The 27,859-nt window shown below is 45.3% G+C and overlaps 3 protein-coding genes across 3 annotated transcripts in view; 1 reads left to right on the forward strand and 2 right to left on the reverse strand.

The window, feature by feature from the left end:
* LOC309550274 (uncharacterized protein) overlaps positions 1-27,859 on the reverse strand; it is a gene marked incomplete at both ends in the record, with an annotated part of 1,476,097 nt that overhangs the window by 178,532 nt on the left and 1,269,706 nt on the right.
* LOC309549905 (uncharacterized protein) overlaps positions 1-27,859 on the forward strand; it is a gene marked incomplete at both ends in the record, with an annotated part of 228,719 nt that overhangs the window by 170,407 nt on the left and 30,453 nt on the right. The gene's annotated exons all lie outside the window — the stretch shown is intronic.
* On the reverse strand, positions 10,457-13,244 carry LOC309549908 (uncharacterized protein; the record flags this gene model as incomplete). Its single annotated transcript, XM_082250398.1, has 3 exons — positions 10,457-10,696; positions 10,786-10,883; positions 13,211-13,244. The coding sequence occupies 3 exons, from the start codon at positions 13,242-13,244 to the stop codon at positions 10,457-10,459; spliced, it is 372 nt and encodes a 123-aa protein (XP_082106524.1).

A 27,859-nucleotide genomic window follows, 5' to 3' on the forward strand; every position in this document is an offset into this window, starting at 1 on the left:
TACATATTGGCATAAATTGATGAAGAAATTTGATTTTTGTACATTTTTTATTGGATGTTTTATTGCAGAAAGTAAAAAATATTGTTTTTTTTTTTTGTTTACAGCGCAAAAAATAAAAACCGCAGAGGTGATCAAATACCCCCGAAAGAAATCTCTATTTGTGGGAAAAAAGGACATCAATTTTATTTGGGCACAGCATCGCACGACCGCGCAATTGTCAGATAACAAGTTCAGCCCCGGAAGATTTACCCCCCTTCATGACCAGGCCATTTTTTGCGATGTGGCACTGTGTTACTTTAACTGAAAATTGTGCGGTCGTGCGATGCTGCACCCAAATAAAATTGATGTCCTTTTTTTTCCTACAAATAGAGATTTCTTTGGGGGTATTTGATCACCTCTGCGGTTTTTATTTTTTGCGCTATAAACAAAAAATGACCGACAACTTTGAAAAAAAAACAATATTTTTTACTTTCTGGAGGGCGGCGCCAGTAAAAACAAGCAAGCGGCTGAACAGCCCATATGATTGGTTTTACAGTGCAGGGAATCACCGGCAGAAAAAGAAGATATGTGAATGAAGCCTGTAGCTCCACCCATCATCCCGATATCTTCACTCAAAGTCCATGACGTCATATGAGGTGGTTGGGCGGGAAGTGGTTTAATACAGGAGAATAATGTCCACGCCCCCCTAAGCATCCGCTTATTTGTAGAGACATAAACCATTTGGAGTGCCAGAATCCCAATCTTCTTCTCGTTGGTATAATGTCAAGGATTTTGCAGATAGAGGAAATGAGCTTTTCAACGTTAGCAAGCATGTTGTGTGAAGGTCATTCTTCATTATAATGACAATGTGGGGGAGAGAATTCCTCTGCACCTTCCTCCAGTACGGCATCCATATCCTCTCCATTCCCTCCTGTCTCTACATCCTCTAGGACCGGCATATCGGGATCTGACTCCGGTTGGGAAGCTGGATCGGGAGATGAGGCGGAGAGTTTTAGAGCTCTGGACAAAGATGGCCGTATTAAGACGTAATCTGTCCAAGGAATGGCTACAGAAAATTCTGCTTTGGTCAGGTAGCCCACATGTTGTGTGTCTGAGATAGAGCTAGAACCAGAAACTGACATTGGTGGTAAAGCATGGACTTTATATACAGTACAGCATTTTGGACAGATAAGACAGGGTCACCCTGTACCTCCGACCATTACTCTATTATTCTTTAGGATAGAATCAATATTTCTCATTCCACCTTCCATTGCATTGGAAGAGAGGCAAGGGTTAAGGCAGGTTCACAGGCTGCAACTGCAGACAGATATACCCCCGAAGAACAAGACCAACACATGAAGTTTCCACCAGAAGATGCTGCACCCCCCTAAGGACACACCCAATCATCATGATTGAGTATACCCTTGACACAGCATCCTCCAATGACAACTTTTATGGCTAAGCTTACGAAAGCCACATCAAGCAAATAGGTGGCTCATTATTAGGGCTTGTTTTCCCAGAGAATAGGTGCAGGTACTACCCCTTTCTCTGTCCCTACCCACCTCTGAGTATCATTCCTTGGTTTCATCCCCCTACCCACCTCCGAGCACCATTCCTGGGTTCCAACCCCCTACCCACCTCCGAGCACCATTCCTTGGTTCCAACCCCTACCCACCTCCGAGCACCATTCCTGAGTTACAACCCCTACTCACCTCCGAGCACCATTCCTTGGTTCCACCCTCCACCCACCATTTCTTGGTTCCACCCTCCACCCACCATTTCTTGGTTCCACGCTCTACCCACCCTCAATCACCATTTCTTGGTTCCACCCTCTACCCACCTCCCAGTACTGCCCTTTTAGACAATACTGAACTAGGTATCATTTTGTGGTGCTGAGTAATTTGTATGGAATTTGGTAAAGATAACAAGAAAAACAGTAAAATAGATTCCCTGCAGCCAGTAATGAAAGATCCCCTAACAACAATGGACCACCCATAACAGAATTCCCCCCTGGCAAATAATAAACTACTGGCTGCAACAACAGGTCTCCCCACAGCCAGCATCAATAGACCCCTCCCAGCAACAACTGACCCCAGAAGTTTAAGACCCACCCCCCAGCAATAGTAGGTCCTCCCCCAGCAATAATAGACCTCCTCTGTAACAAAAGACCCCCCTGCCAAAATAGATCCCCTCCATCTAGAATAGACCCCCCCCCCCCCAGCAGCGAGCATCAATAGACCCTGCAGCACACTCCAGCACCCCTTGCCATTACATACAGTCAGTACTAGAGGTGCCCTATTTGCGGTCCCCCGCATTACCACTGAAAAAAAATCCCTGCTTATTATGCTGGAAAAGCTCTTCCTCTTCATAAATGCCTAATCTGACATCCTGCAATGCAGGAAGAAGTGTCCCTTTGGGACAAAGTTTTGACCACTAAGACATTCTGCTGCTCTTTCCTTCTGTTCACTTTGCACCCCTCTTCTAGAATGAGCTTCTAGCTTAACCACCATAAAGGTGACAGAAAATTCTGCTTTCGTCAGGAAGGCCACATGTTGTGTGCCTGAGATAGAGCTAGAACCGGATACAGACATTGGTGGTAAAACTGGGTCCTACTCCGGTACAAGAGACACATTGTCACTCCAAGGCTGAGTATTGAGCGGACCTTTGGCAGAGCCAATCTCCTGTGATTTAGAATTGGCTCCCTTTCTCCTGGTCTCCACCATAGCTACAAGTGAGGGTATCCCCCTGTGGGGTACTCATGGAATAGGGTGCAGGAGATAGGGTGTAGTGTGTCTGAAAGGAGTACGCGGTAACCCAGGTGTTGACTGTCCTGCAACAAATGGTGAAAGGGCACCGGAATACCTTATCAGGACTGTAGGTGGAAGTGGCATTAAAGGGCGTGACCAGTGGTGTGACCACCTGAGACTGAGCTCTGAATTTTAGCGCAAAGTTTGAAAAGCTTACGCCGTAAGGTGAATACATTCCAGACTTAGTAATGTTTTATAGAGTAATGGTGAAAGTTACAGGGTGACCCTGTCTTATCTGTCCTGAATGCTGGACTGTATATAAGGTCCATGCTTTACTCGAAAGGGTGGGCATACCCCCGAAGAGGTCCTCAGGGACTGGGTTCCATAGTTATGAGGTTCCATAGTGATGAACTACAACCCTGGACCTGTATAGCACCCTGTGGTTAACTCAACACATTGCACCAAGTGCCATAGGGAGCTCCTCATGCTGGATCCAATGCCTGAAACAACATTACAGGGCATTTCCAGAGCGTGGGGGTCTGAGTACAGCTCCCAAGGTTGTACCGATCTGGGTACACTGCTTCTGTGTAGACAGTAGAAGACAGCGAGGGCTGATTGAAGAATCAGAAGATAAAATAATAAAGAGGAAAATAATAAACTAGTGAAGGTAACCTGCAAATATATCCCATTCTAGGTTGGTGCACATTACTCTGCTCACACAATCAGTGCAAGTCCAGCTGGTCACTGAGGCATCAAAAGAAACTTGAATGGACATCCATGCTCCAACCAAATACTCCTTTATTAGAATATCCAGAAGTGACAACATGGCAGGAGAGATGAGACTGTCAACGCGTTTCACACTACAAGCATTTAGTAATAGCAAACCCGCCATACTGCTTTCTCTCTATTTAAACATACAACATCAATTACCATATTAATTAATATTTAAGCTGAACATCATAGACATCTGCAGAATGGAAACGTTTGTTTTGTTTCAGATAAATCTGTTTAGTTATTTTATTTCGCTTTCTAGAATTTGTTTCATTTCACGCTTGAGAACGATTGGAATTCTGATCGGTCGAGAAACAATCAACTGATTCGAATTCTGTGTGAAGAAAAGCGGGTTGTTAAGCAGGGGGCTGGGAAGCCAGCCGCCCGCATGCTTACCAACCATGACTCATCAGCTGTCAGCGGGCTTCCCCGCTGACAGATGAATGGAAAGAAAAGGATGCCGGCATTGCCCAGCAATAGAAAAATGTTTAAAATAAATGGCGTGGGGGTCCCCCCAAAATCCATACCAGACCTTTACCTGAGCATGCAGTTTGGCAGGTCAGGAAAGGGGGGACAACAAGTGTCCCCCCTCCTAACCCATACCCTCAACATGGGGGGGGTGCTTTGGGGCAGCTCTCTTCCAGCCAGCCACCCACAGCCCCTGTGCCAGCCAGCCACCCACCACAGGGTGCCAGACAGCCACCGACCCACCACAGGGTGCTAGCCAGCCACCAACCCACCACAGGGTGCCAGACAGCCACCGACTCACCACAGGTTACCAGACAGCCACCAACCCACCACAGGGTGCCAGACAGCCACCGACCCACAGACCCTATACCAGCCAGCCACAGGCCCTGTACCAGCCACCCACCCACCTACCTCAGGGTGCCAGCCAGCCAGCCACAGGCCCTGTACCAGCCACCCACAGGCCCTGTACCAGCCACCCACAGGCCCTGTACCAGCCACCCACCCACCTTAGGGTGCTAGCCACCCACCACAGGGTACCAGCCAGCCAGCCACCCACCACAGGGTACCAGCCAGCCACCTACCCACCACAGGGAGCCAGCCAGCCATTAAGCATTATACAAATATTAACATGTTCAGTACCAGATTTGTGTCAAAAATTGTCTTCATTTTTCAAAACTTTAAATGTACAAAATATCGGCCGATACCGATACGCTGTGACCAAAATATCAGTATCGGCCCTGAAAAAACCATATCGGTCTATCCCTAACCGAAGGGTCTGGTATGGAAAGGGGGAGGGGAGCACACGGCTTTGTTCTATTGCCAGGCAATGCCGGCATTCTTTTCTTTCCATTCATCTGTCAGTGGGGAAGCCCGCTGACAGCTGATGAGTCATGGTTGGTAAGGATGCGGGCGGCCGGCTTCCCGGCTTGCTGCTTAACAACCAACTATTTCTTCACACAGAATTCGCATCGGTCGATCGTTTTTTTTTGACTGATCCGAATTTGAATCGTTCTGAAAAGTTGGAATTTGTTAGAAAACGAATAAACAAAACAAATTTTAACAGATTTCAACAAAATTCATTACAATTTCATTTGGAGATTTGGATACATCCGAATCTAGGAATAACCAAAAATTTGTTGGAATTTGTATTCGCACCAAAACGAATTTCTCGTGTCTAACACTTAATGGCCACCCGCTAACAGCTGGGCTCCCAGCCAATGCAAATGGCCGCCGATGGCAACACCCATTCTCCAGGCATGGATCCTCTAAACATGTGTGCCATAACACCACCCCGCTGATAGCTGGGGACTCAATGACCACTCGGGACATCCTGGAAGACTTCTGGATACCAAAGGAAGCTCCTGACGCCCGGCACAGCTGCCCAGCACCAGACCCATCCACCAATACTTCCAATAGGTAGGAAAACTTCATACAAAAATGGTCCTATAAGTGAGGAGGACAAAAAAGGAATGCAGCCATTGGCTTATCCTGAACATTTATGGGGGTGGGGTCTTATGGGGGAGGAACGAGGGCGGGGCTACCCAAACGTATGCTGCCATGGACATCTGTCAGGAAAGCACATTATGGCCACTAGATGGAACTGACCATTATAGGAAATCCCAATTCACCATGACTGGGGGAATGGGGGTCACATTTCATCAACACATTTATAACAACCAGATCTGTAAGTGTTTGTGAAATCTTCCCGCACAAAATTTACTCAGCCAATGAAAGGTAAGGACTCCATTTTTATTTTTCTCCTGCTATCAATGGCCAACACGGGACAACACTTCATCCATGTCTTTGGTGGTCTCTGATCTCCTTATGAAGTGTTTCTTACATGATGAAGATCAGCCATGGAGTATATCTGAGGTGTATATCAGGGTGTGCTTCTTCCCCACATGTCCACCAATATTCAAATAGAAGACATTTCCCACACTCAAGGCACTAATACACCTTCAGGGTTGTGTGGGACCCCTGATGTACAGGAAGACAGGACTTTAGTGAGGAACATTTCTCTCACTCGGGACATTAAAGTGGCTTCTCCCCCATGTGCGATCTCTGATGTGTGGAAAGATGGGACTTCCGTGCAAAACATTTCCCACACTCAGGACAAGAATACGGCTTCTCACCTGTGTGCGATCTCTGATGCGCGGAAAGATTGGACTTCCGTGCAAAACATTTCCCACACTCAGGACAGGAATACGGCTTCTCCCCAGTGTGCAATTTCTGATGTGTGGAAAGATGGGACTTCCGTGGAAAACATTTCCCGCACTCAGGACAGGAATACGGCTTCTCCCCAGTGTGCAATCTCTGATGTGTGGAAAGAGTGGACTTCCCTGAAAAGCATTTCCCGCACTCAGGACAGGAATACGGCTTCTCACCAGTGTGAAATCTCTGATGTGTGGAAAGATGGGACTGCAATGAAAAGCATTTCCCGCACTCAGGACAGGAATACGGCTTCTCACCAGTGTGAAATCTCTGATGTCTGGAAAGATTGGACTGCAATGAAAAACATTTCCCGCACTCAGGACAGGAATACGGCTTCTCACTGGTGTGAGATCTTTTATGAACATTAAGCCTGCATTTAAAACGGAAACACTTCCCGCACTCAGTACAGGAGAATCTCTTATCTGCTGTAAGGACAGCCCGTCCCTCACAGTCTGAGGTTCCTCAGGATAAGAGGAATACGATGGTCCGGCACCGTCCCTCACAGTCGGAGGTTCCTCAGGATAAGAGGAATACGATGGTCCATCTACACTGTGTGGTGCCGGATGGACATTTGAGGTAGCCGGGTTTTCTCCTGGACTATTCTGTGTGATGTCCTCATCTTCTACTTTACAGTCTGGAGACAAAGTGAGACAATCCTCTGCGGTTTTCCTCATCTCCCGTCCATGTACTAAAATAAAAATACAAAGATTATTACTAGACATCAGCAGATTGGTTCCCCTAAACCAGGACTCCGCCCACATCAGACAGCTTTGTCTCTGAGGATCTTACAATTCCCCCCTCAAGGTAACTAGTAAATGGGTCCTCTGATCTCCTACCAGTTCATTTGTTTATTCATGGAACTTAATCAGAGAGTGAGGAAACAACGAGAACTGTCTTTTATAGGAGTGACAGTGATGAGGGGATTATAGGACGAGTGTCCCCTCCCCCTCTATCACTCATTGCCATCTTCCCAACACAAGAAGTCCCACACTTCCTTATTTAGTCCATGATTTAGTCATGAATAACAGCGGGGCTGAGCCCCACCAGAGGTCAGAGAGTGAGGATGGTGGTATGTAATGTACAACAGAGAATATAATGCAGGGGTCAGGAGTATGTTATGTACAACATAGGGCATACAGTGTAGGGGTCAGGAGTATGTAATGTACAACAGAGTATACAGTGCAGGGGTCAGGATTATGTAATGTACAACATAGAGTATATAGTGCAGGGGTCGAGTATGTAATGTACAACATAGAGTATATAGTGCAGGGGTCAGGAGTATGTAATGTACAACATAGAGTATATAGTGCAGAAGTCAGGAGTATGTAATGTACAACAGAGTATACAGTGCAGGGGTCAGGATTATGTAATGTACAACATAGAGTATATAGTGCAGGGGTCGAGTATGTAATGTACAACATAGAATATATAGTGCGGGGGTCAGGAGTATGTAATGTACAACATAGAGTATACTGACAAAGTCGTGACGCGCAAGCGTATGAAGCCACGCGTATAGGGGGCGGAGACTCCGACGGATGAGCGGCGATTTCACAGCACGGCTCCTCATCATATACATTATTGCCTGTATGGTCCGCACAAGCCCGATTGTGCTCTATTATGTGAGTGACATTTTTTATACTTTAATAAAGGGTTGAATTGAAGTGAGCACTTAGATCTCTTGCAACTTTGTTTCATGTCCATCGATTGTGCTGAGCCCGAGACATTAGCAGCCCAGACATTAGCAGCCCAGTAATTGGCATCCAGTGGTCCGGATTCACCTCCATTAAGGATTTATTGCTTCCTTTGTACTCAATTGAGGTGAGAGGCCATCTTGTGGCTAATGGTGGTGGTGTTTTTGAGCACATTGTGGATGGAGACATCTATCAAGCACTTTATGTATTAAGTTTACACTTGGGACTCTCTTGGATTGGACTTGAATATATATATATATACATCTTTTATGCACTTTGAGACCCCCTTTCTTTATTCATGCACTTTTGGATAATGTTAGATGTGTATATATTAATTTTATGTATATCGCAGGAAGCACCTTGTCACTCTATGGTTTATGAAGCACTTTACATTGATTGTTTTTATATAGCGCTGTACTTTTACATCTTAAACCTAGAGTATATAGTGCAGGCGTCAGGAGTATGTAATGTACAACATAGAGTATATAGTGCAGGGGTCAGGAGTATGTAATGTACAACATAGAGTATATAGTGTAGGGTCAGGAGTATGTAATGTACAACATAGAGTATATAGTGCAGGGGGTCAGGAGTATATAATGTACAATACAGAGTATATGGTGCAGGGGTCAGGAGTATGTAATATAAAATATAAATTATATATTAAAAAATACCCTCCAATGGAGTGGGGACTATTATGGGCACATTAGACAAAAGACATTCCAAAAACATGGCCTATAAAACAATATCCATTTTATTATATACAGATTAAAAATTAGACTATAAAAGAATGTGGCTTGTGCACATTTGTTTAATAACATGCTGGAATGAGAGGCTGAATTGTGACCATCTAACATGAACTTCCAGACCAACAGGCTGGAGCAGAGTGGGTGGTGCAGCTGAGCTGCCAGAACGGCACCGTGCTTTGCTGTTACCAGTGTTTTTGCAGTGACACCACCCAGCCTGATGAATCTGTGGGTCTGGAAGCTCATGTTACATGACCTCAGCTGCCTGCTCTGTATTCAGCATTACACTTACCATTGGATGACAGTTCCATCTAGCAGTGTGGTGTTGCTGTCACTAGTGTAATTACATCCATCTGAGGATACCTGGTCCTATTTTGATGCCCCCTGTGGCTCTGCAGACAATCACAGCGCCCTCTGTCTTAAGCCTAAGCATCATGGTGGCACAATTTCTTGTCTTTATGATCCTTGGCTTGTCCATGTGAAGGCGGTGTATATGGCCGGAATACCTTTATACCTCGGACGTCTCATTTCATTATTATGTTTTGGTTGAGGTCTTGGTAATCATACCGGTAAACTGCTATCTCACAAATGTTCACAAGACACATTCTTTTATAATCTAGTTTTCAATCTGTATGTAATAACATGGATATTGTTTTATAATCCATGTTTTTGGAATTCATTTTGTCTTATATGCCCATTATAGTCCCTACTCCTATGGAGGGTATTTTTTGGATGTTATGACCGGGATGATGGCATTCTCACATCTTTCCACCATTTACATTTATAATATAAATTATACAGTGTAAGGGTCAGGACTCCTAATATTGGTATTCAGGAATCAGTGGAAACTTAAATGTTTACATGAGACAAGTTGCAGAGGTCCCACACCGCTGCCTCCCATCTCCTGAGACTGCACTCAGTGACTTGGGTGTGAGACTATACAGACATATCCCTCCACCCGGCACAGCCAGCAAATAACAGAGCAAGTAACCCCGGGAGAATTGTTCTGTCAGAGATCTTACTAAACCTGAGCATGGAGCAGAAGAACCAAAACACATGTCCTAGGTTCCTAGGTCTGGTAACACCTATAGTGAAAATCAACATTTTGCTGCCAGCTGAACCCCAGAATCTCCATAAATCCAGTCTAGATGCATAAATTGTGTCTGCAGCACAGAGAAGGAAGATTATCCGAGAGGAATACAGGACAGGGAACACAGCTCAGAAAAGTGACCAGGGGATTACAGACTGATATCACCCAGTCCCCGCCCTACTCTGGACCAATCAGTGAGCAGTATGGGTGGAGGAATGTATTTAGTGTTAATGACCCACCTGTGCTGATCTCTGTAGGAGTGTCCTCCTCTATAAATGTCCCCGTTATTCCATCCTCCTCCATAGACTGCTGATCATCCCTCACATACAGATCTTCTTCTTCTGCTTTAACCTCAAATTCTATATCGATTGGATCTCCACTCTAAATCAAGAAAATGAGAGAGAATATCATCTGTAAAATATAAGATTTAATATTGCAACATTACATTAACACTCCACACATTGTCTCCATGAGTTTGTGTTTTATAAGCTCCACCCACTAACCTTATAACAATGAGGGATGGTGTGAACTTCCTGTGGACGGGGACATCTCTCTGGTGGGTTCCTGGTATTAGGTGGCTCCATCATATCCTTGTGTCCTTCTGAAAACTCCTCCATCACTCCATACTCCTCATCCTCCGCTTTATACTCTTCTTTAACATTAATATTATCATCCCCGAGGATTCCACTCTGAATATATAATAAAACATTCATTGAAACAAACATGTTGTGTATAAATCAGAACTACCAATCATTGTCAATCATCTACCTGATGATGGGGAGGGATGGTGTGACCTTCCTGTGTGGAATCCCGGGAATACAGAGAACGGGGACATCTCTCTGGTGGGTTTCTGTAGCTGGATGACTCCTCCATGGTGTCCTGGTACAGATCTTTGTGTTCTTTGAGAAACTCTGACTCCTCCATCACCCCATCCTCATCATCCTCCTCTTTTATCTCTTCTTTAACCTCAACTTTAGAATCTCTCAGGTTTCCACTCTGAATATATAATAAAAATGACATCAATGGTAACAATGCAGATAATGTACAGATCCTAATGATACTATCAGTGATTGTTCCTCATCTACCTGATGATGGTGAGGGATGGTGTGACCTTCCTGTGTGGAATCCCGGGAATACAGAGGACGGGGACATCTCTCTGGTGGGTTCCCATTACTGGATCCATCTGTAGGAAACACACACTGACTGAATACATTGTTTCTATGTGTTTATCAGATGATGGGGGATCTAGGTGGAGCCTATGACTGCTCTCTCCTTTACAATAAAGTCTCCTCTTACCCGGTGATGTGAGGGGCGGCTGATTCTCCATCATGATGTCCTTGTAGAGATCCTTGTGTCCTTCTAAATACTCCCACTCCTCCATGGAGAAATAGACAGTGACATCCTGACACCTTATAGGAACCTGACACACACAATGATATAGATAATATCCACACACATAGTTACATAGTTAATCTGGTTGAAAAAAGACGCAAGTCAATTCAGATTAACCAACATAGAAAACCTGCGTATATTCAATCCTATACCCACACCGGTCTGATAACCTTAGACCTTTCAGAGTAAGAATCATTAACCACTATTCTCTGTCCTTTAGCCAATTTTATATCCCTTTTACAAATGGATTTTACAGCCTGTAGACTTTATACTTACACATTAGCCGTGTGTGGGGAACTGTGTCACACGCTTTTGAAAAAAAAAAAAAAACAAGTATACCACATCCACAGCCCCCCCTCTGTCCAAGTATACCACGTCCACAGCCCCCCCTCTGTCCAGGTATACCACGTCCACAGCCCCCCCCTCTGTCCAAGTATACCTCGTCCACAGCCACCCCTCTGTCCAAGTATACCATGTCCACAGCCACCCCTCTGTCCAAGTATACCATGTCCACAACCCCCCCTCTGTCCAAGTATACCATGTCCACAGCCATCCCTTTGTCCAAGTATACGACATCCACAGCCACCCCTCTGTCCAAGTATACCATGTCCACAGACATCCCTTTGTCCAAGTATACGACATCCACAGCCACCCCTCTGTCCAAGTATACCACATCCACAGCCATCCCTCTGTCCAAGTATACCATATCCACAGCCATCCCTTTGTCCAAGTATACCATGTCCACAGCCACCCCTCTGTCCCAGTATACCACATCCACAGCCACCCCTCTGTCCCAGTATACCACATCCACAGCCATCCCTCTGTCCAAGTATACAACATCCACAGCCATCCCTTTGTCCAAGTATACCACATCCACAACCACCCCTCTGTCCAAGCATACCACGCCCACAGCCACCCCTCTGTCCAAGTATACCACGCCCACAGCCACCCCTCTGTTCAAGTATACCACGTCCACAGCCATCCCTCTGTCCAAGGGAAAGACATGAGGAGGGAGCTGTGAGGAGGGAGCTGTGAGGTCAGTGTGATGTTATAGGACATATAGACTCTGAAGGGAGGGACATTTGAATGGAGAGATTTGAGAGTCCTCTATATGAGGCTCCCTTGCAAACGAAATCATTGTTCCTAGGTGCGTACTGAAGAGTGAACTCTGATAGAAAAATCTGTCAGGAAAGTGTGAAAGTAAGCTCTCATGTGAGCAGGTGACGTGCGGAGGAATGGAGTGTAAATTGCAGACAATTTTCTCCGGAGCTCCTAATGGTGGGGATGGATTTTGCTGCATGCTGGTGCCAAGTTTCCACCCCACAGGGTCACTGCAGGTGTGGAGAAAAGCTGTGTAAGAGGATATGGAGGAGAGATGAGGAGATCCAGGAATCAGGATAAAGGTCAGGACAAGCAACAGACGAGCGCATCCAAGAGATGAAGCCGGGGTCACTACACAGAAAATCAATCCAAGGAAACAACAGGCAGGACGAGGAATAGCAAGAAGGAGCTCAGAGACAAATGAGAATATTGCTCAGCCAATGGGAGATTATCTCAGCATGACTTACATAATGAAGGAGATGAGGGGGAGGGGAGGAAGTCACTTAAGGTGACCAAAGATACATGGAAATTCAGCTGGTTCAGCAGGGATCGGTCATATTTCCATCCATGTGTGGTCACTGCCGGATAAAATTCACTCCATCAGCAGCTGCAGCCAATAGCTTCATCACTGATCTGTGTATTCTGAGAGCGGAGGAGCACCCCCCATTGTCTTAATACAATAGTGCAGCAGGGAGGATTCCCCCATCCCCCTCCGATGTGTGGATGAGGGAATCGCTTCAGTTTTTTTTCTCTCATTCCGCTGGCTGAACAATAAAACTGAACCATAGGTGGCCAGCTTTTGGAAGGTAGATATATTATTCATCAACTGATCCCCCCAAAGGGGTTAATCTAGGTTTCCACACTATATGGAGATAAAAGATGTCACAGTGACTATGGAGGAATAGGACGGACATGACGGGGGGGGGGGGTTACTGGGTGTAAATAGAAAATAAGATCTTATTACCTCCTCAGCAGCCACTTCCAGTAATCTTTCCTCTCTACTTCCTCCCAACTGACCTTTCATCTGGAACTTCCTGTCTGTATCTGACATCACTTCCTGTGTGTACCTGAAATCACTTCCTGACTGTATTTCATAGAGACTTCCTGTCTGGGTAGAAGTGAGATCACCACCCTGTGGAGCTCAGAGGAACTGCAGCCCTGAGAAACATCTAGTAATGTGAACACGGCCTTGTGCTGTGTGTGTATGTACTTCCTTATAGATGTATATCCTTATAGATGGGATCATCTCCACTCCCACCAAGGGGGATAGAAATATTTCTCTATCGTTCATTAACAGATGTAGCTCCATATCTTCTTACACCATTGGGTTATGCTTCTCCCATCAGGAATAGGACACTAGGCAGGAAAAAGCTTTAACACGCCTATGGGGCTGTCCCTGCAGAAATAACCCCACATACTCTGCTACAGCCCTCCATTTGTTTCTGCCTAGTTTAGGAGTAGGACCTAATTCCCTGCTGGGATTTGGGTCTTAGCTATTTAAAAGGGAAATTTTTGTTATATGTAATTTTTATTTACTAGTTTAGAGTTCCTGGAGAACTACAAGCAACAGCCGGCTGCAGTTTTGCACAAGATAATCTAGATCCAGCCTGGCCAGCGAGCGTGAACAGGTTATAGTCCAGCATTAGGCCTCGCCATGACAGAGCCCCGATGGATGGGGAAGACCCAGCGAGTGGACCGTCTCACTGGGACGTGATGACCTGGAACGCCCTGAGTCGCAGTGTTCCCCCTGGCTGGCAGCACCCCCACCCCGGGTAAGAGGTGGTCTAATTGGAGTGGCGCCCACCTGGTACTGTGGTATGGTGAGTAATGCTCAATCTCAATCTCGGGGTGGACGTGGGCCCCCTCCTTGGACTGGTTGGACCTTATGGACCTTCGGGAGATCCCTCGGTTCCCATGGCCTCTTTGACATACCAGCCCCCCCCCCCCCAGTTATCCTCCCCCTTCCCCTAGTAGGTTCTTACCTTGGGGGGCGGTAATAGTATGGCCGCTGCGGTGTTCCGGCGGGGGGGGGGTGACTGTCCTGGTGGGGTCTTTTGTTAAGGACCTTCTGATGCCACTTGTCAGGGGCCAGGGGACCTGGGACTGGGTCCTGAAGACCACATGGCGCGCCGTGGAGGGCCGCCATTTTGCTATAGCTTTATGCTCAATATTTGCCATTGGAAATGTATGGGCAGCAATTTTCTGTTAGTTCCCCATAAGAATTCATGGGACGGCCATTTTCTTGTAGTCCACATTCGCTGGACAGACAAAAGGCATGACACAATAGATCTAGTAATGACCCAGGCTTTTTTTCAACTTCCTGTGTTGGATCGTTTTTACTTTATGTTTCACGTGTGATGGTGAGGGCGCCCCCTTAGTAGTCCTTACCCACTCACCAGAGCAATATGACTCCCAGCTTTTCAGCTACCAGAGTCACAAACATCCTTCACACTCTCCTCACCTCCGATGGCAAAGGAACTGGATCCTCCTTGCTCACTCCTGCAAGTCTGCTGTGCTTTCTGTCAGTCTCCCTCCTAGACTCGGCTTCCTCCTCCGACCGCTGTTCCAGCAGGAGCTCCGCCTCTTCATACACACTCAGGGAGGAGAGAAAGGGGAAAGATATACAGTACATACACACACAGCACAAGGCCGTGTTCACACTACCAGGGCTGCAGTTCCTCTGAGCTCCACAAGGTGGTGATCTCACTTCTACCCAGACAGGAAGTCTCTATGGAATACAGACAGGAAGTGATGTCAGATATAAATAGGAATTCTGGGGGAAAGATGAGGCGGGAGGATGTAGAGAGGAAACGTTGCTGGAAGTCGCAGCAGATGAGGTAATAAGATCTTATTTTCTATTTACACCCAGTAACCCCCCGTCATGTCCGTCCTCTTCCTCCATAGTCACTGTGACGTCTTTTATCTCCAGCAGATGATGATACACACATATATAGTGTGGTAACCTAGATTAACCCCTTCAGGGGCAGAACATTTCTCCACTTATGGGGCCTGAACATTCTCCTCATTCTTATTTCTCGATTAGTCTTTTTTTAAACAACTTAGTTGACTTGTATTAGGTGTGGGGGGGGGGGGGGTTGTTTAGACATAAAAAGAATCATATTTGTCCCTCTTTACCAGCAGATCAAAAACTAGCAAAAAAGACTTTGTGATCTGTCAAGCCAAAGGTAAGAGACTTCTGGATCAAAAGAACACTAAACTGAATGTTCCTCTGTGTAATCCCACCGGGGTCCGTTCTTCCCTCATATTATCCCCCATACATCCCCATCCTAATATTGTACAACCAGTACAGTCCACATCATTCTCTCTCATCAATTATTGGTTTACAGGGAAACCTGTATAGATCAAATGATGGGACCAATGAGGATGGAGGAGGACCGGAGTCACATGACTGAGAAGATACTAAACCTCACCCTGGAGATCATCTATCTGCTGACCGGAGAGGTGAGGAGGATTCTGGGAGGTCACATGACATCACTCTTATCTCTATTAATAAAACACAGACCTGACCGGAGAGGTGAGGAGGATTCTGGGAGGTCACATGACATCACTCTTATCTCTATTAATAAAACACAGACCTGACCGGAGAGGTGAGGAGGATTCTGGGATTCTAATATGATATTCCTATTGGTTCCTCAATACAGAGATTTCCTCTGGTGAAGTCAGGTGATCATATGACCATCACAGTGCCTCCATGTGACTCCCTAAAACCTGAGAGACACAACATGCAGAAGATTCTAGAAGTCACCAAGAAGATGATGAAGCTGCTGGCAGGAGAGGTGAGCGGTGCTGGGAATTATTTTTTGTAATTTTATTTTCATTGGATTTTCCAAAAATAAAGAAGTTACATCCATTGTATTTCACAAAACAGGCAATGAAGAGGGTATATAGATATTACACCATGAAGAGGGTATATAGATAGTACACCATGAAGAGGGTATATAAATATTACCCCATGGAGAGGGTATATAGATATTACACCATGAAGAGGATATATAGATATTACACCATGAAGAGGGTATATAGATATTACACCATGAAGAGGGTATATAAATATTACACCAGGAAGAGGGTATATAAATATTACACCAGGAAGAGGGTATATAGATATTACACCAGGAAGAGGGTATATAGATAGTACACCATGAAGAGGGTATATAAATATTACACCAGGAAGAGGGTATATAGATATTACACCATGAAGAGGGTATATAGATATTACACCATGAAGAGGGTATATAGATAGTACACCATGAAGAGGGTATATAGATATCACACCATGAAGAGGGTATATAGATATTACACCATGAAGAGGGTATATATAGATATTACACCATGAAGAGGGTATATATAGATATTACACCATGAAGAGGGTATATAGATATTACACCATGAAGAGGGTATATAGATATTACACCATGAAGAGGGTATATATAGATATTACACCATGAAGAGGGTATATAGATATTACACCATGAAGAGGGTATATAGATATTACACCATGAAGAGGGTATATAGGAATTACAACTTGTAATAGCCAGAAGATATACAGCATACTTGGACAGTATATGCATGTAGCACCCTCTAGTGTGTTCTAGAAGTAGTGTAGGAAGTGTTAGAATTTAGAGTAGGTAAATTTAGTTTAGCTCAGGGCTAAGCCTAATCCGTGGAATCTGGGTCATGGCTGGATAACTCATCCTGACAGCTTTTCTGGTGCCTCCTTCTGTTTCTGGGACATTAGAGAATGTTCTAGAGCTAGTGGGCAGGAGGATAAGAGGACCTGCCTGAAACATTTATGAGACCTTGGCCAATCCCCAGTAGAGGGCTGGCAGGGGGCAGTGCTTACCTCATAAATAGACATGTGCCATGCCAGCAGGGCAGTTGGGTGGTAGAGATACAGTGCTGAGGAAGCTGCCGGTGGCCCTTAGGCATACAGCATACTTGGACAGTATATGCAGTAAACTGAAATAAGTCAGAGGAACCCTCAAAGTTCTGGATAGAACATGAGCTCTTTGGCCATCTGATGGACATGTCTGGTTTTGGTGGTTGCCAGGAGAACGGTACTTGCCTCAAGAAGAGTTGAAGCTGTTATAGCTGCAAAGGGTGGGCCAACTCAATATTGAACCCTACAGACTAAAACTGGGATGCCAGTAAAGTTCATGTGTATGTAAAGGCAGGCGTCCCAATACTTTTGGCAATATAGTGTAAGTGAAGGTTTTCAGTAACCGGGAGCGCCTCGTATAATAGTTTGTAGATGGAGGATATGAGGTGTGGTTGGTGTGGGCCTTGGATTCATATGTGTTTGAATTTGGTTGGGCGGTGTAAAGCTAATGATGGAGAGAGAGAGGGTGGAGAAAAATACTTCCATTGAATATAAGAGGTAAAAAGGTTATTGGGAATATGGAGCTTAGTGTGGAATTCCTCAAAGGGTCTGAGTTTGCTTGTAACCAAATCTACAAAATGACGCAACTATAAGGAGAATTATCTGCAGGACTGTGAAAACAGCAGCCAGGTCTATAAGAGGAAAAGTCTCACACCAGATTAGTGACCACAATGTGGTGGATAAGAACAGTCAAGGTAATGAAAAAGCCAACGATACCTCTGCAAAAGGTCCCTGTTCCCCGCCACTTTCTCCAGACACATCACAAGCACATGGCTTATCTGGAGGTCATGGCAACTGAGACCATCCACAAGGGTTCACCTACTGATAATGAAAGTTTCTCCCTCTTATGTAGGAAGGAGACCTTCTGGATTTATAAGTTTGGTTCCTTATCACCATATGGCTTGAATGAGGACTGAGAGATCCATAATATTGTCTAATAATAATCCTCATATCCCATTAACTCCTTTTTACCACTTTGTGTGTCATAATTGTTGTCGCTGGCGGACATATTAACATTAATAGTAATATTTTATTATTTTTTATTATTATTATATTATTAGTTAGTTCTTAGAATATGCACAATAGTATACAGGCAAATATTCCCCTTTTTATTATTTTCTTTTTCTAATTGATATGACGATATTTTGTACATTTGTGATTATACTGTAGAGTTTGTATTTGATGACAACTGACTCAATGGCAGCCATAAGCATTGATGGGTTAAGTGGCATCCAGATCTGCATAGCTCCGCCCACTCCCCGCCCCTCTATTGGGACACACACAGCTTAAATACTCCAGTTGCCTTTATCCCCATAACTTGATAAAGCGCATGCGCGCGAAACACATCATCACGGCAACTTTACATGCTTGCATTCCATGCTGGGACCCCAAGGCTTCCTCTGGTTCTTCCTGCCCATTGGCCAACCGTGACGTCACCCAAGCGCGCTGCTGTGCTTAGTCTGGTTCCCTGAGTGGCAGTATCGTATTTCCCAGGGCTTTTGTATTGGTGCCCCTCTATCAGCCCTCACCGCAGTGCTGGATGACCCTTCCATTAATGCCCAGGGACATTTTGCAGTGGTATTGTTGGCTTTTTCATTAACTTGACTGTTCTTATCCACCACATTTTGGGTAATAAACAGTTGTGAGAATTTTACCCTTATTAGACCTGGCTGTTGTTTTCACAGTCCTGCAGCTAATTCTCCTTCTTGTGACCACTGGGGGCACCTAGCGTGGTCTTTTGTTTTGTGTATGCCTGTATCTTGCACTATCCAAAGTGTATTTTGACGACTGCATAGGTTTGTCCTGGTCTTCCCATGAATCCATCTATGATCTGTGCCCTCAGCGCTCGGTATACATGTTTGTTTAAAATGACGTAACTGAAATCTATTGGCTTCGGCCCAGGGCAGGATCCTTCCATAGGACAGGGAGCCTGGGATTGAAGGATTATATAAAAGGTAAGCATGAGAACATGGGGAAGAAAGGAAATACCGTGTGCAAATATTTTCCATATGGACAACATAAATAGCATAGGGGAGGAGGATTGTTTCAGTGGAGAGGACATGGTGGAGTCAGCTGACCAAAATAAAGAGCATGGGTGAGTGGGGTAGATAAGCCCAAATTCTATTTCAGATCTATTTCAGACCAGCGACTGGGTGGGTGATGGACAGACCAGGACATAAAAGTGTGGAGATGGGAGGTATAATAATAATTTAACCACTTCCCACTGGAAGGCCGTCATATGACGTCCTGGACTTGAAGTGGTGATATCTGGATGATGGGTGCAGCTGCAGGCATTTTCCAGATATCTTTCTTTTCAGCCAGCAATTCCCTATCTTGTAAAAGCCATCCTAGCAGCTTATGAGCCACTTGATTGATTTTACAGGCAGCGGGATGGGATGGGATGGGAAGCACCTCTCCTGCTGCCCTCCAGTGCCTCTCTTGGCTCTCCCGTGTGATCGGGGAACCAGAACACTGATCCAGCGATGGAATACCATAGAGCTGGCCATGGACTGGATGGTCCCCGGCCATCTCTATGCTCCTGGGAGGCCGAAAGCAACATTATGATATCACTTCTGGTGCTGTCAGATGTAAGCACTGCCAGTTTTTCATCCTGGAAAGCCGAGATCAATGTTTTTTTTTATCTCATGCTTTCCAGGGTAGAAGAGATATCTGGGGTCTACGTGACCCCAGATTTCTCCATAAAGAGGATCTGTCACGCCTTATTCCTATGACCAGGGATGTGTACATTTCTTGTAATAGGAATAAAAGTGATCAAAAAAATAGAGATGGTGTACAAATAAAAAAAAATAAAATAAATAATAATAATAATAAAAAAGTTTTAAAGCACTCCTGTCCCCTTGTGCTCGCACGCAAAAGCAAATGCATACGTAGGCTGTGCCCGCATATATATATGTACGATGTTTGGACCACACACGAGAGGCATCGCTGTGAACGTTGGAGGAAGAGCAATAATTCTAGCACTAGACCTCCTCTGTAACTCTAAACAGGTAACCTGTAAACATTTGAAATGCTTCGCCTATGGAGAATGGGTGCAATTCTAAAGCATGACACATGTGTTTGATATCTAACTACTCAGCGTAACATCATCTTATATACCGTATTTATCGGCGTATAACACGCACTTTTTCCCCCTGAAAATAGGGGGCAAATTGTGTGTGCGTGTTATACGCTGATATCATTAAAAAAGGCAGGGTACATACAGCAGTATCAGCCGAGCGAATGCCATCCGAGATTACCCGGGGGACCTGCGAGTCCCGGGCTCCTCAGGCCTCGCATTGTAAGCCTCGGGCAGCCGTCCTCCTATCTGTGTGTCACACAGTTTAACTCTCGCGGCCGTCAGAGTGTAACCACGGTAACACTCTGCACAGCTCGCGAGAGTTTAGCCTGAGCTGAGAGGAGCAGTGAACTGCCGAACATGAAGCAGCCAGGTACAAGTAAATAAAAACCTGTGGGATAAAATAAGTCTCGGGGAGTGGTGGAGCACACCGTAATCACTGCCAGACAGGGGGGAGGGGGAGCTAAAAGACACATACTGGCTGACAGGCCCCCCTCCCTGCAAAGCAGAATGTGTGTCTCTTTGACCTCCCTTGTAAGGCAGCAGTGATCACTGGTGTTAAAGGGGGCCAGAGTAACAAAATAAGTCTGCCGGGGAGGTGAGGGGCTAAGAGACACACACTAGCTCCTCCATTCCTGCAAAGCAGAGTGTGTGTCTATTTGCTATCAGGCATTGTAGAGATGTCCAGAACTCATACCCTTTTAGGTACAAATGTTTCAAAGTGATGAAGGGGGGACAAAGTTCTGAGCTACCCTTATTTTTCTTCAAAGTTTTTATTTTAATTACGTTTTTTTCCAGAAAAATCCCTCTTAAAATAAGGTGCGTGTTATACGCAGGTGCGTGTTATACGCCATATTTTACAAAAATTGGGTTACAGGTATCTATGGTGGTTTTTGTTTGCATTAAAATTCATTAAAGTGTATTTTTTTCCAAACAATTGTGTTTGAAAAATTGCTGCGACCGCCATTTTGTTTTCTAGGGTCTTTGCTGAAAAAAAAAAATATTTTTTTTAATGTTTGGGGGTTCTGAGTCATTTTATAGCAAATAAATGATGATTTTTACATGTAGGTGATAAATGCCAGAATTGGCCTGGATGGGAAGTGGTTAACGGGTCAGGTGCTCCCAGACCGCCCTTAGATCTCAGCCAAAGCAAAGTGGATTGTGCTATGCGATGGGACTTATGGTGCCATATAAATGTAACAAAGGTACTTTGCAGCAATTTCAGCTGAGAAAGAGGGGCTTGGACCGGGAGAGTCTCCAATAGGTACAGCAGTTTGGGGAGGAACCACATTTTGAGGACATTTACCGTGCCTAGCCAGGAGATATTATACAGTAAGCATCCCATTGTTTCAGGGATAAATGTATGTCTTGAAATAAAGAAGGAAGGTTAGCTTAGTATAATGAGGAGAAGGTGTCACATGAATAACGAGGTATTTGAGGGAACAGGTACACTAGTGATACGAGTAAGCGGATTGTAAGGTGCCCAGAGTTGTGGGAGGAATGTTGATAGAAAGAACCTCGATCTTAGAAGTATTAATCTTATACCCCGGCAGTGTACTCAGGTAGATGATTGACAATTATTAGTAGTTATTTATACACAGCATGTTTGTTACAATGAATGTTTTATTATATATTCAGAGTGGAAACCTCGGGGATGATAATATTGATGTTAAAGAAGAGTATAAAGAGGAGGATGAGGAGTATGGAGTGATGGAGGAATTTACAGAAGGACACAAGGATATGATGGAGCCACCTAATACCAGGAACCCACCAGAGAGATGTCCCCGTCCTCTGTATTCCCGGGATTCCACACAGGAAGATCACACCATCCCCCACTGTTACAAGGTTGGTGCGATGGAGTATCTAGAACATGGACTTGTGGAGATGATGTGAGGATATTTTATGTGAGCTTATATTTTACAGATGATTTTTCTCTCATTTTCTTTAGGGTGAAGATCTGATAGATATAAAAGTTGAGGTTAAAGCAGAAGAAGAAGAGAGGTATGTGAGGGATGATCAGCAGTCTATGGAGGAGGATGGAATAACGGGGACATTTATAGAGGAGGACACTCCTACAGAGATCAGCACAGGTGGGTCATTAACACTAAATACATTCCTCCACCCATATTGCTCACTGATTGGTCCAGAGTGCCCAGGTCTAGCAAGATCTCTGACCGCAATTTTCCCAGATTTACTTGCTTTGATATGTGCTGGCTGTGCCGGGTGGAGGGATATGTCTGTATAGTCTCAGAACCACTTCACTGAGTGCAGTCTCAGGAGATGGGAGGCAGTGGTGTGGGACCTCTGCAACTTGTCTCATGTAAACATTTAAGCTTGCACTGATTCCTGAATACCAATATTATGAGCCCTGAATAGTGATGGGCCGAGCACCCCCCCTGTTCGGTTCACACGAGAACATCTCCAACAGGAGAAAAGTTCTAGCGAACATGCCAACTGTAATAAAGTCTAGGGGACACGAACAGGAAAAATCAAAAGTCCTCTTAAAGGCAAGTTATTGCCATAAAAAGTATGGGGGCCCGGGTACTGCCCTGGGGAACATGTATCAATGCAAAAAAAAGTTTTTATAACAATTGTTTTACAGGAGCAGTGATTTTAATAATGCTTAAAGTGAAACAATAAAAATGAAAAATTCCTTTATATATCGTGCCTAGGGGTCCCCTAATGTGCCTGTAAAGTGGGGCATCTGTACGATGTATGGAGCCTGCTGCAGCAATACTGTCATTTCTAAAGGAAAAAATGTAATTTAAACTTGCTCAGGGCTGTAATGTATTGTCGGCTCCCAGCAATGCAGATAAAAAACAGCATAGGGTTCCCCCCGCCCAGGCCATACCAGGCCCTTCGGGTCTGGTATGGATTTTAACCATTTGCCGACCGCCGCACGACCATATACTGTGGCAGTCAGCCCCCTACAGGCAAAGTGACGTATGGGTACGTCGCTCGCCCGTGAGCCTGTAGGGGGTGAGCGTGTGCCGCCGCGCTCCCGCCCCCGCTCGTTCCCTGCCTAGCCTGCGCGTGTGACCGGCGGCTATAATGTCCACCGGCCACTCGCAATCTCCCTCAGGAGAGGGAGAAAGACAGACGGCTGATGTAAACACAGCCGTCTGTCATTCTCCCTGAAGTAATGGCAGAGGCTATGCGATCCTGCTATGTATGATCGTATGTCTCTGTGATTACTTCACTAGCCACGCCCCCTAACAGTTAGAATCACGCCCCTAGGGACACACTTGACCCCTTGATCACCAATAAAGTTAACCCCTTTCCTGCCAGTGTCATTTTGACAGTAACAGTGCATATTTATAGCACTGATTACTGTAGTAATGTCGCTGGTACCCCCAAAAGTGTCAAAAATGTCAGTTAGAGGGTCCGATCTGTCCGCCAAAAATGTCGCAGTCCCGCAAAAAAAATCGCAGATCGCCGCCATTACGCGTTAAAAAAAAACAATAAAAATGACATAAATCTTTCCCGTAGTTAGTAAACGCAATAACTTTTGCGCAAATCAATCAAAATACGCTTATTGCGATTTTTTTTTTTTTTTTTTTTTACCAAAAATATGTAGCAGAAAACAAATTGGCCTAAAATGTTAAAAAAGTTTAGATTTTTACATTTTTTTTTTTTTTTTTTTTTGAGAATTTCAAAATTTGTGTACAGCGTCGCATGACCGCGCAATTGTCCATTAAATTCACGCAGTGCCGAATCACAAAATAGGGCCTGGGTCTTTGAGCAGCCAAATCCTCCAGACTTAAGTGGTTAATGGGAACCCCATTCCAAAATGAAAAAAAAATAAAAAATACCGACGTTGGGTCCCCCCCAATATCCATACCAGACCCTTACCTAAACACGTGGTGTGGAAGGCCAGAAAAGGGGTGGGACGATCGAGAAACCCCCCTCCTGATCCATACCAGGCTGCTTGCCCCCCAAAGCACCTGGTCCCCATGTTGATGGGGAGAAGGGCCTCTTCCCGACAATCCTGGACTGTGGTTGTGGGGGTCTGCGGGTGAGGGGCTTATCGGAATCTGGAAGCCCCCTTTTAACAATCGTACTCCTACCCATTCACCAAAAAAGTGTACAAAAAAAATAAACACATTTAGCACTGCCCCCTTGAGGACTGCCTGATTTCACACTTTTGGATCCCACTGGGTTACCATTAGCAACCTTAATACTCAGTCTCTCGCTTTCCTTCTTGGCTCATTCAAAAATCAGTCCAGGGGTATGCAGTTGTTTTGGGTGTTTTTATTTAAAAATTAGGGGTGGGAGAAGGGAATAGTGGGATACTCCGAATTAACTATGAACAAGATTTGAGGACTTCTATCTCTTGGTACAGCCAGGCTGTTGATCCACCTTGCCACTGGGGTGAATTTAGCTTTTAGTCTCTTTTCCAGATGACTTGATGAACTAAGTTTATCTTCAGAACAATCTCCTTAGTATCCTATTTCTTGACTGCTGAGACCCGACCACTGATTATCCTACTCTTGGGGTGGCCCCCCTCAGGTCAGTCACCTTGACATAAGCCCCTGTACTCACAATACTGTTTTTATAGGGTCTCCAGTGTCTCCCCCTCAGTCAGCTCTCCTGGACCTCTGGGTTCAACTCCTTTCCTCTGGCCCTCAGGACGACCACCTGCCACTGCTACAGAGGAGGAGGCAGCTGCCGCCCTCCCTCTGGGACTCTGCTCTCCAGCCAGCAGACCCTGCAGCACATGTGCTCCTGGCTTTTATACAGTATCCCAGAATGCACCAAGACAGCCTGTCTCTGCCAATCACCAGGACTGTATCAAAGCCTATGTATCCATTGGTCAGGTTTCCTCCCACTGTCCTACATGCCTCCCTATTGGACCAGTGTGAAACACTCTCTAGACAGAATGAATCGCATACTGAGCATACTGAGCAGACCTCACTAACAGATGCTGCTCGCTGGTAGGCAGAGAGCAATATAGATTTGCCTGCAGCTCCTCTGATAGGCAGACAGAGCCAAAAACTATACTCTCTCACTAGCACCTACCTAGGAGGGTGCTACACACAAAAGACAGTTTCTGTATCGTCCATTGACAGGCGCAGCTCTTATGCTTCTTATACCATTGGGTTATGCTGCCCCCTAGGTAGGAAAAAAACAGTTCACCACTCCTACGGGGGCTGTCCCTATAGGCATAACCCCACACAGACGCGTTGACGCAACTTCCGGTACGGCTGGTACGCATCGTCACTTCCGGTCAACTTCCTGGATTGACGGTGGAACGCACGCGAACAGCGGCGTCCTCCACCATTGATGTTCATTCACACTGCGGTTTTTATCCATACATTTTGTAAGTATGTTTCTTTGATTGTGGGGAATTAAATTATCGTTACATACTACACTATTGGTCCTTTTTGTTTCCTTGTCTGGGATTAACGGAGACCTATTTCGGAGCGATCCTTCATAAGGCACCCCTATCCCTCGATCTATTTCAATCAAAGAGCCTGGTTATCAATGCTTTAAGGATTTTATCAAGCGCATGAGACTCATATCTGTGGTGAGTAGGGAATCTAGAGGGTCTGGCCACTCACTTGAGCACCGTTTGAATTATCGTTTTCTGCACCAGAGCACTTTATTGGACACTTCACAATAAGGACTGTTTTATATATATATATATATATATATATATATACATATATATTTTTTTGCAATATTTGTATATTTTTGTCTACATATATTATATATTATTTTTTATTGTATTTATTTATTTTGCCAACATGAAATGCTAGCGCTGTTTTAAATTTATTACACATAACCCCACACACCCTGCTTCAGCATACCAGTTTTGTTTCTGCCTAGTGAAGGAGTAGGACCTAGGTTTCCTGCTGGGACTTTGTCTGTTCTTTATTCTTTTAAAGAATATTTTGTTTTATTTTCTTTACTCACTTCTGCTAGTTAGTGTTCAGGGGGATCCTCCTGGTGAACTACAAGCGATAGCCGGCTGAGGTTTTGCACTGGATAATCTAGATCCTTAAGGTCTCCCAGCCTGGCCTACGAGCGTGAGCAGGTTATAGTTCCGCACTAGGCTTTGCCACGGCAGAGCCCCATTTTTAGATGGGGACGAGCCTGCGAGTGGATGTCTCGCTGGGACACGATGACCTGGAATGCCCTGAGTCGCTGAGTACCTCTTGGCTGGCGGCACCCCCACTTCGGTATGGTGAGTAAATACAGCCCCCCATATCCCTTAGTGGTCTTGGGGGGGGACGTGGACCCACTCCTGGGGATGATAGGACCTAATACTTCCTAAAAGGTCCCCCTGGACTGTCAGGATACCTGGCCCTGTGTCCTGACCTCCTCCCCTGCCTCCTGCCCTTATTGTGGTTTTCACCTGGGGGGCGCTATTGCTACGGCGCCTGGCATCCTGGGGGGGGGGGTAAAAATGGTACCTTTTCCTGCTGGGTCTTGCTTTAGATCCTCTGTGGCCTCCAATTTGGGGTCCCCTGACCGCATGGCATGCCGTCGGGGCTGCCATCTTTTGTGTGGGCATAGGAGAATTTCTCCCCATTGACTTGCATGGTGCAGCCATTTTCCCTGTGCTTCCCATAGACTTGCATTGGCAGCTATTTTTGTGTAGCTCTATGGAGCTATATAGGCAGCGTGACCTTTCACATTCTATTCAGGCTGTGACTTTAACCTTCACTTTCCTGCTGCACAGTTCGGCTCTGGAGGTTGTTCAGTGAAGTGGTAAAGTGCTGGGGTCTCTGTGGGCATATCCCTGCGCACTCTGCTATCTGCATATATTTAAGGGGGAATCTTAGGGCAGCGGTTGGCCTTGGGCACTATTAAGGGCCAAGTGTCGGCCTTGGCTATTTACTTCCAACGTCCGTTGGCTGCTGATGCCTTGATTCACACTTTCATTCAGGGGGTGCGTCATCTGACTCCTCCAAGGAGATCCCCGTTGCCTCCGTGGGATCTCAATCTGGTTTTGTCTGTTCTTAAAAAGCCTCCTTTTGAGAACGTTAGGGAGATTTCTCTGCTTTCTTTATCCCAGAAGGTTGCTTTTCTGGCGGCAATTACTTCTGCCCCCAGAGTGTCTGAATTGGCGGTGCTGTCCTGTCGTTCGCCTTATTTGGTGGTCCACAGAGATTAAGTGGTACTCCAACCTAATCCGTCTTTTCTCCCTAAGGTGGTGTCTGATTTCCATCTAAATGAAGACATTGTGTTGCCTTCACTCTGTCCTAACCCTAAGCATCCCAAGGAAATTGCTTTGCACTCTCTGGATGTGGTTCGGGCGATCAGGGTTTACCTGACGGTCACTGAGTCTTTTAGGATATCAGATGCTCTTTGTCCTTACTGAGGGATCTTGTAAAGGTTTGGCTGCGTCTGCTGTGACTATATGCAGATGGATCAGGCAGACGGTTGTCCAGGCTTATTCTTTGAAGGTTCCTCCTTTCCCTGTGAAGGTGCGTTCTACTAGAGCGCTAAATGCTTTTGGGCTTTTCACCATCAGGCCTCAGTAGTGCAAGTTTGTAAGGCGGCAACTTGGTCGTCTGTGCACACATTTACAAAATTCTACAAGGTAGATTTTTTGGCATCTTCGGATGCATCCTTTGGCCGCAAGGTTTTGCAGGCTGCTGTTTAAAAGAGACTTGTTTGTTTCTTTCATGGGTGAGCTCATGTTGTTCCTGGTTGAGCTTCATGTTACCCAGTTGGCTAAGTT

This window comes from Pelophylax lessonae, assembly GCF_965119305.1.
Source record: "Pelophylax lessonae genome assembly, chromosome: 3".
Classification (NCBI taxonomy): Eukaryota; Metazoa; Chordata; class Amphibia; order Anura; family Ranidae; genus Pelophylax; species Pelophylax lessonae.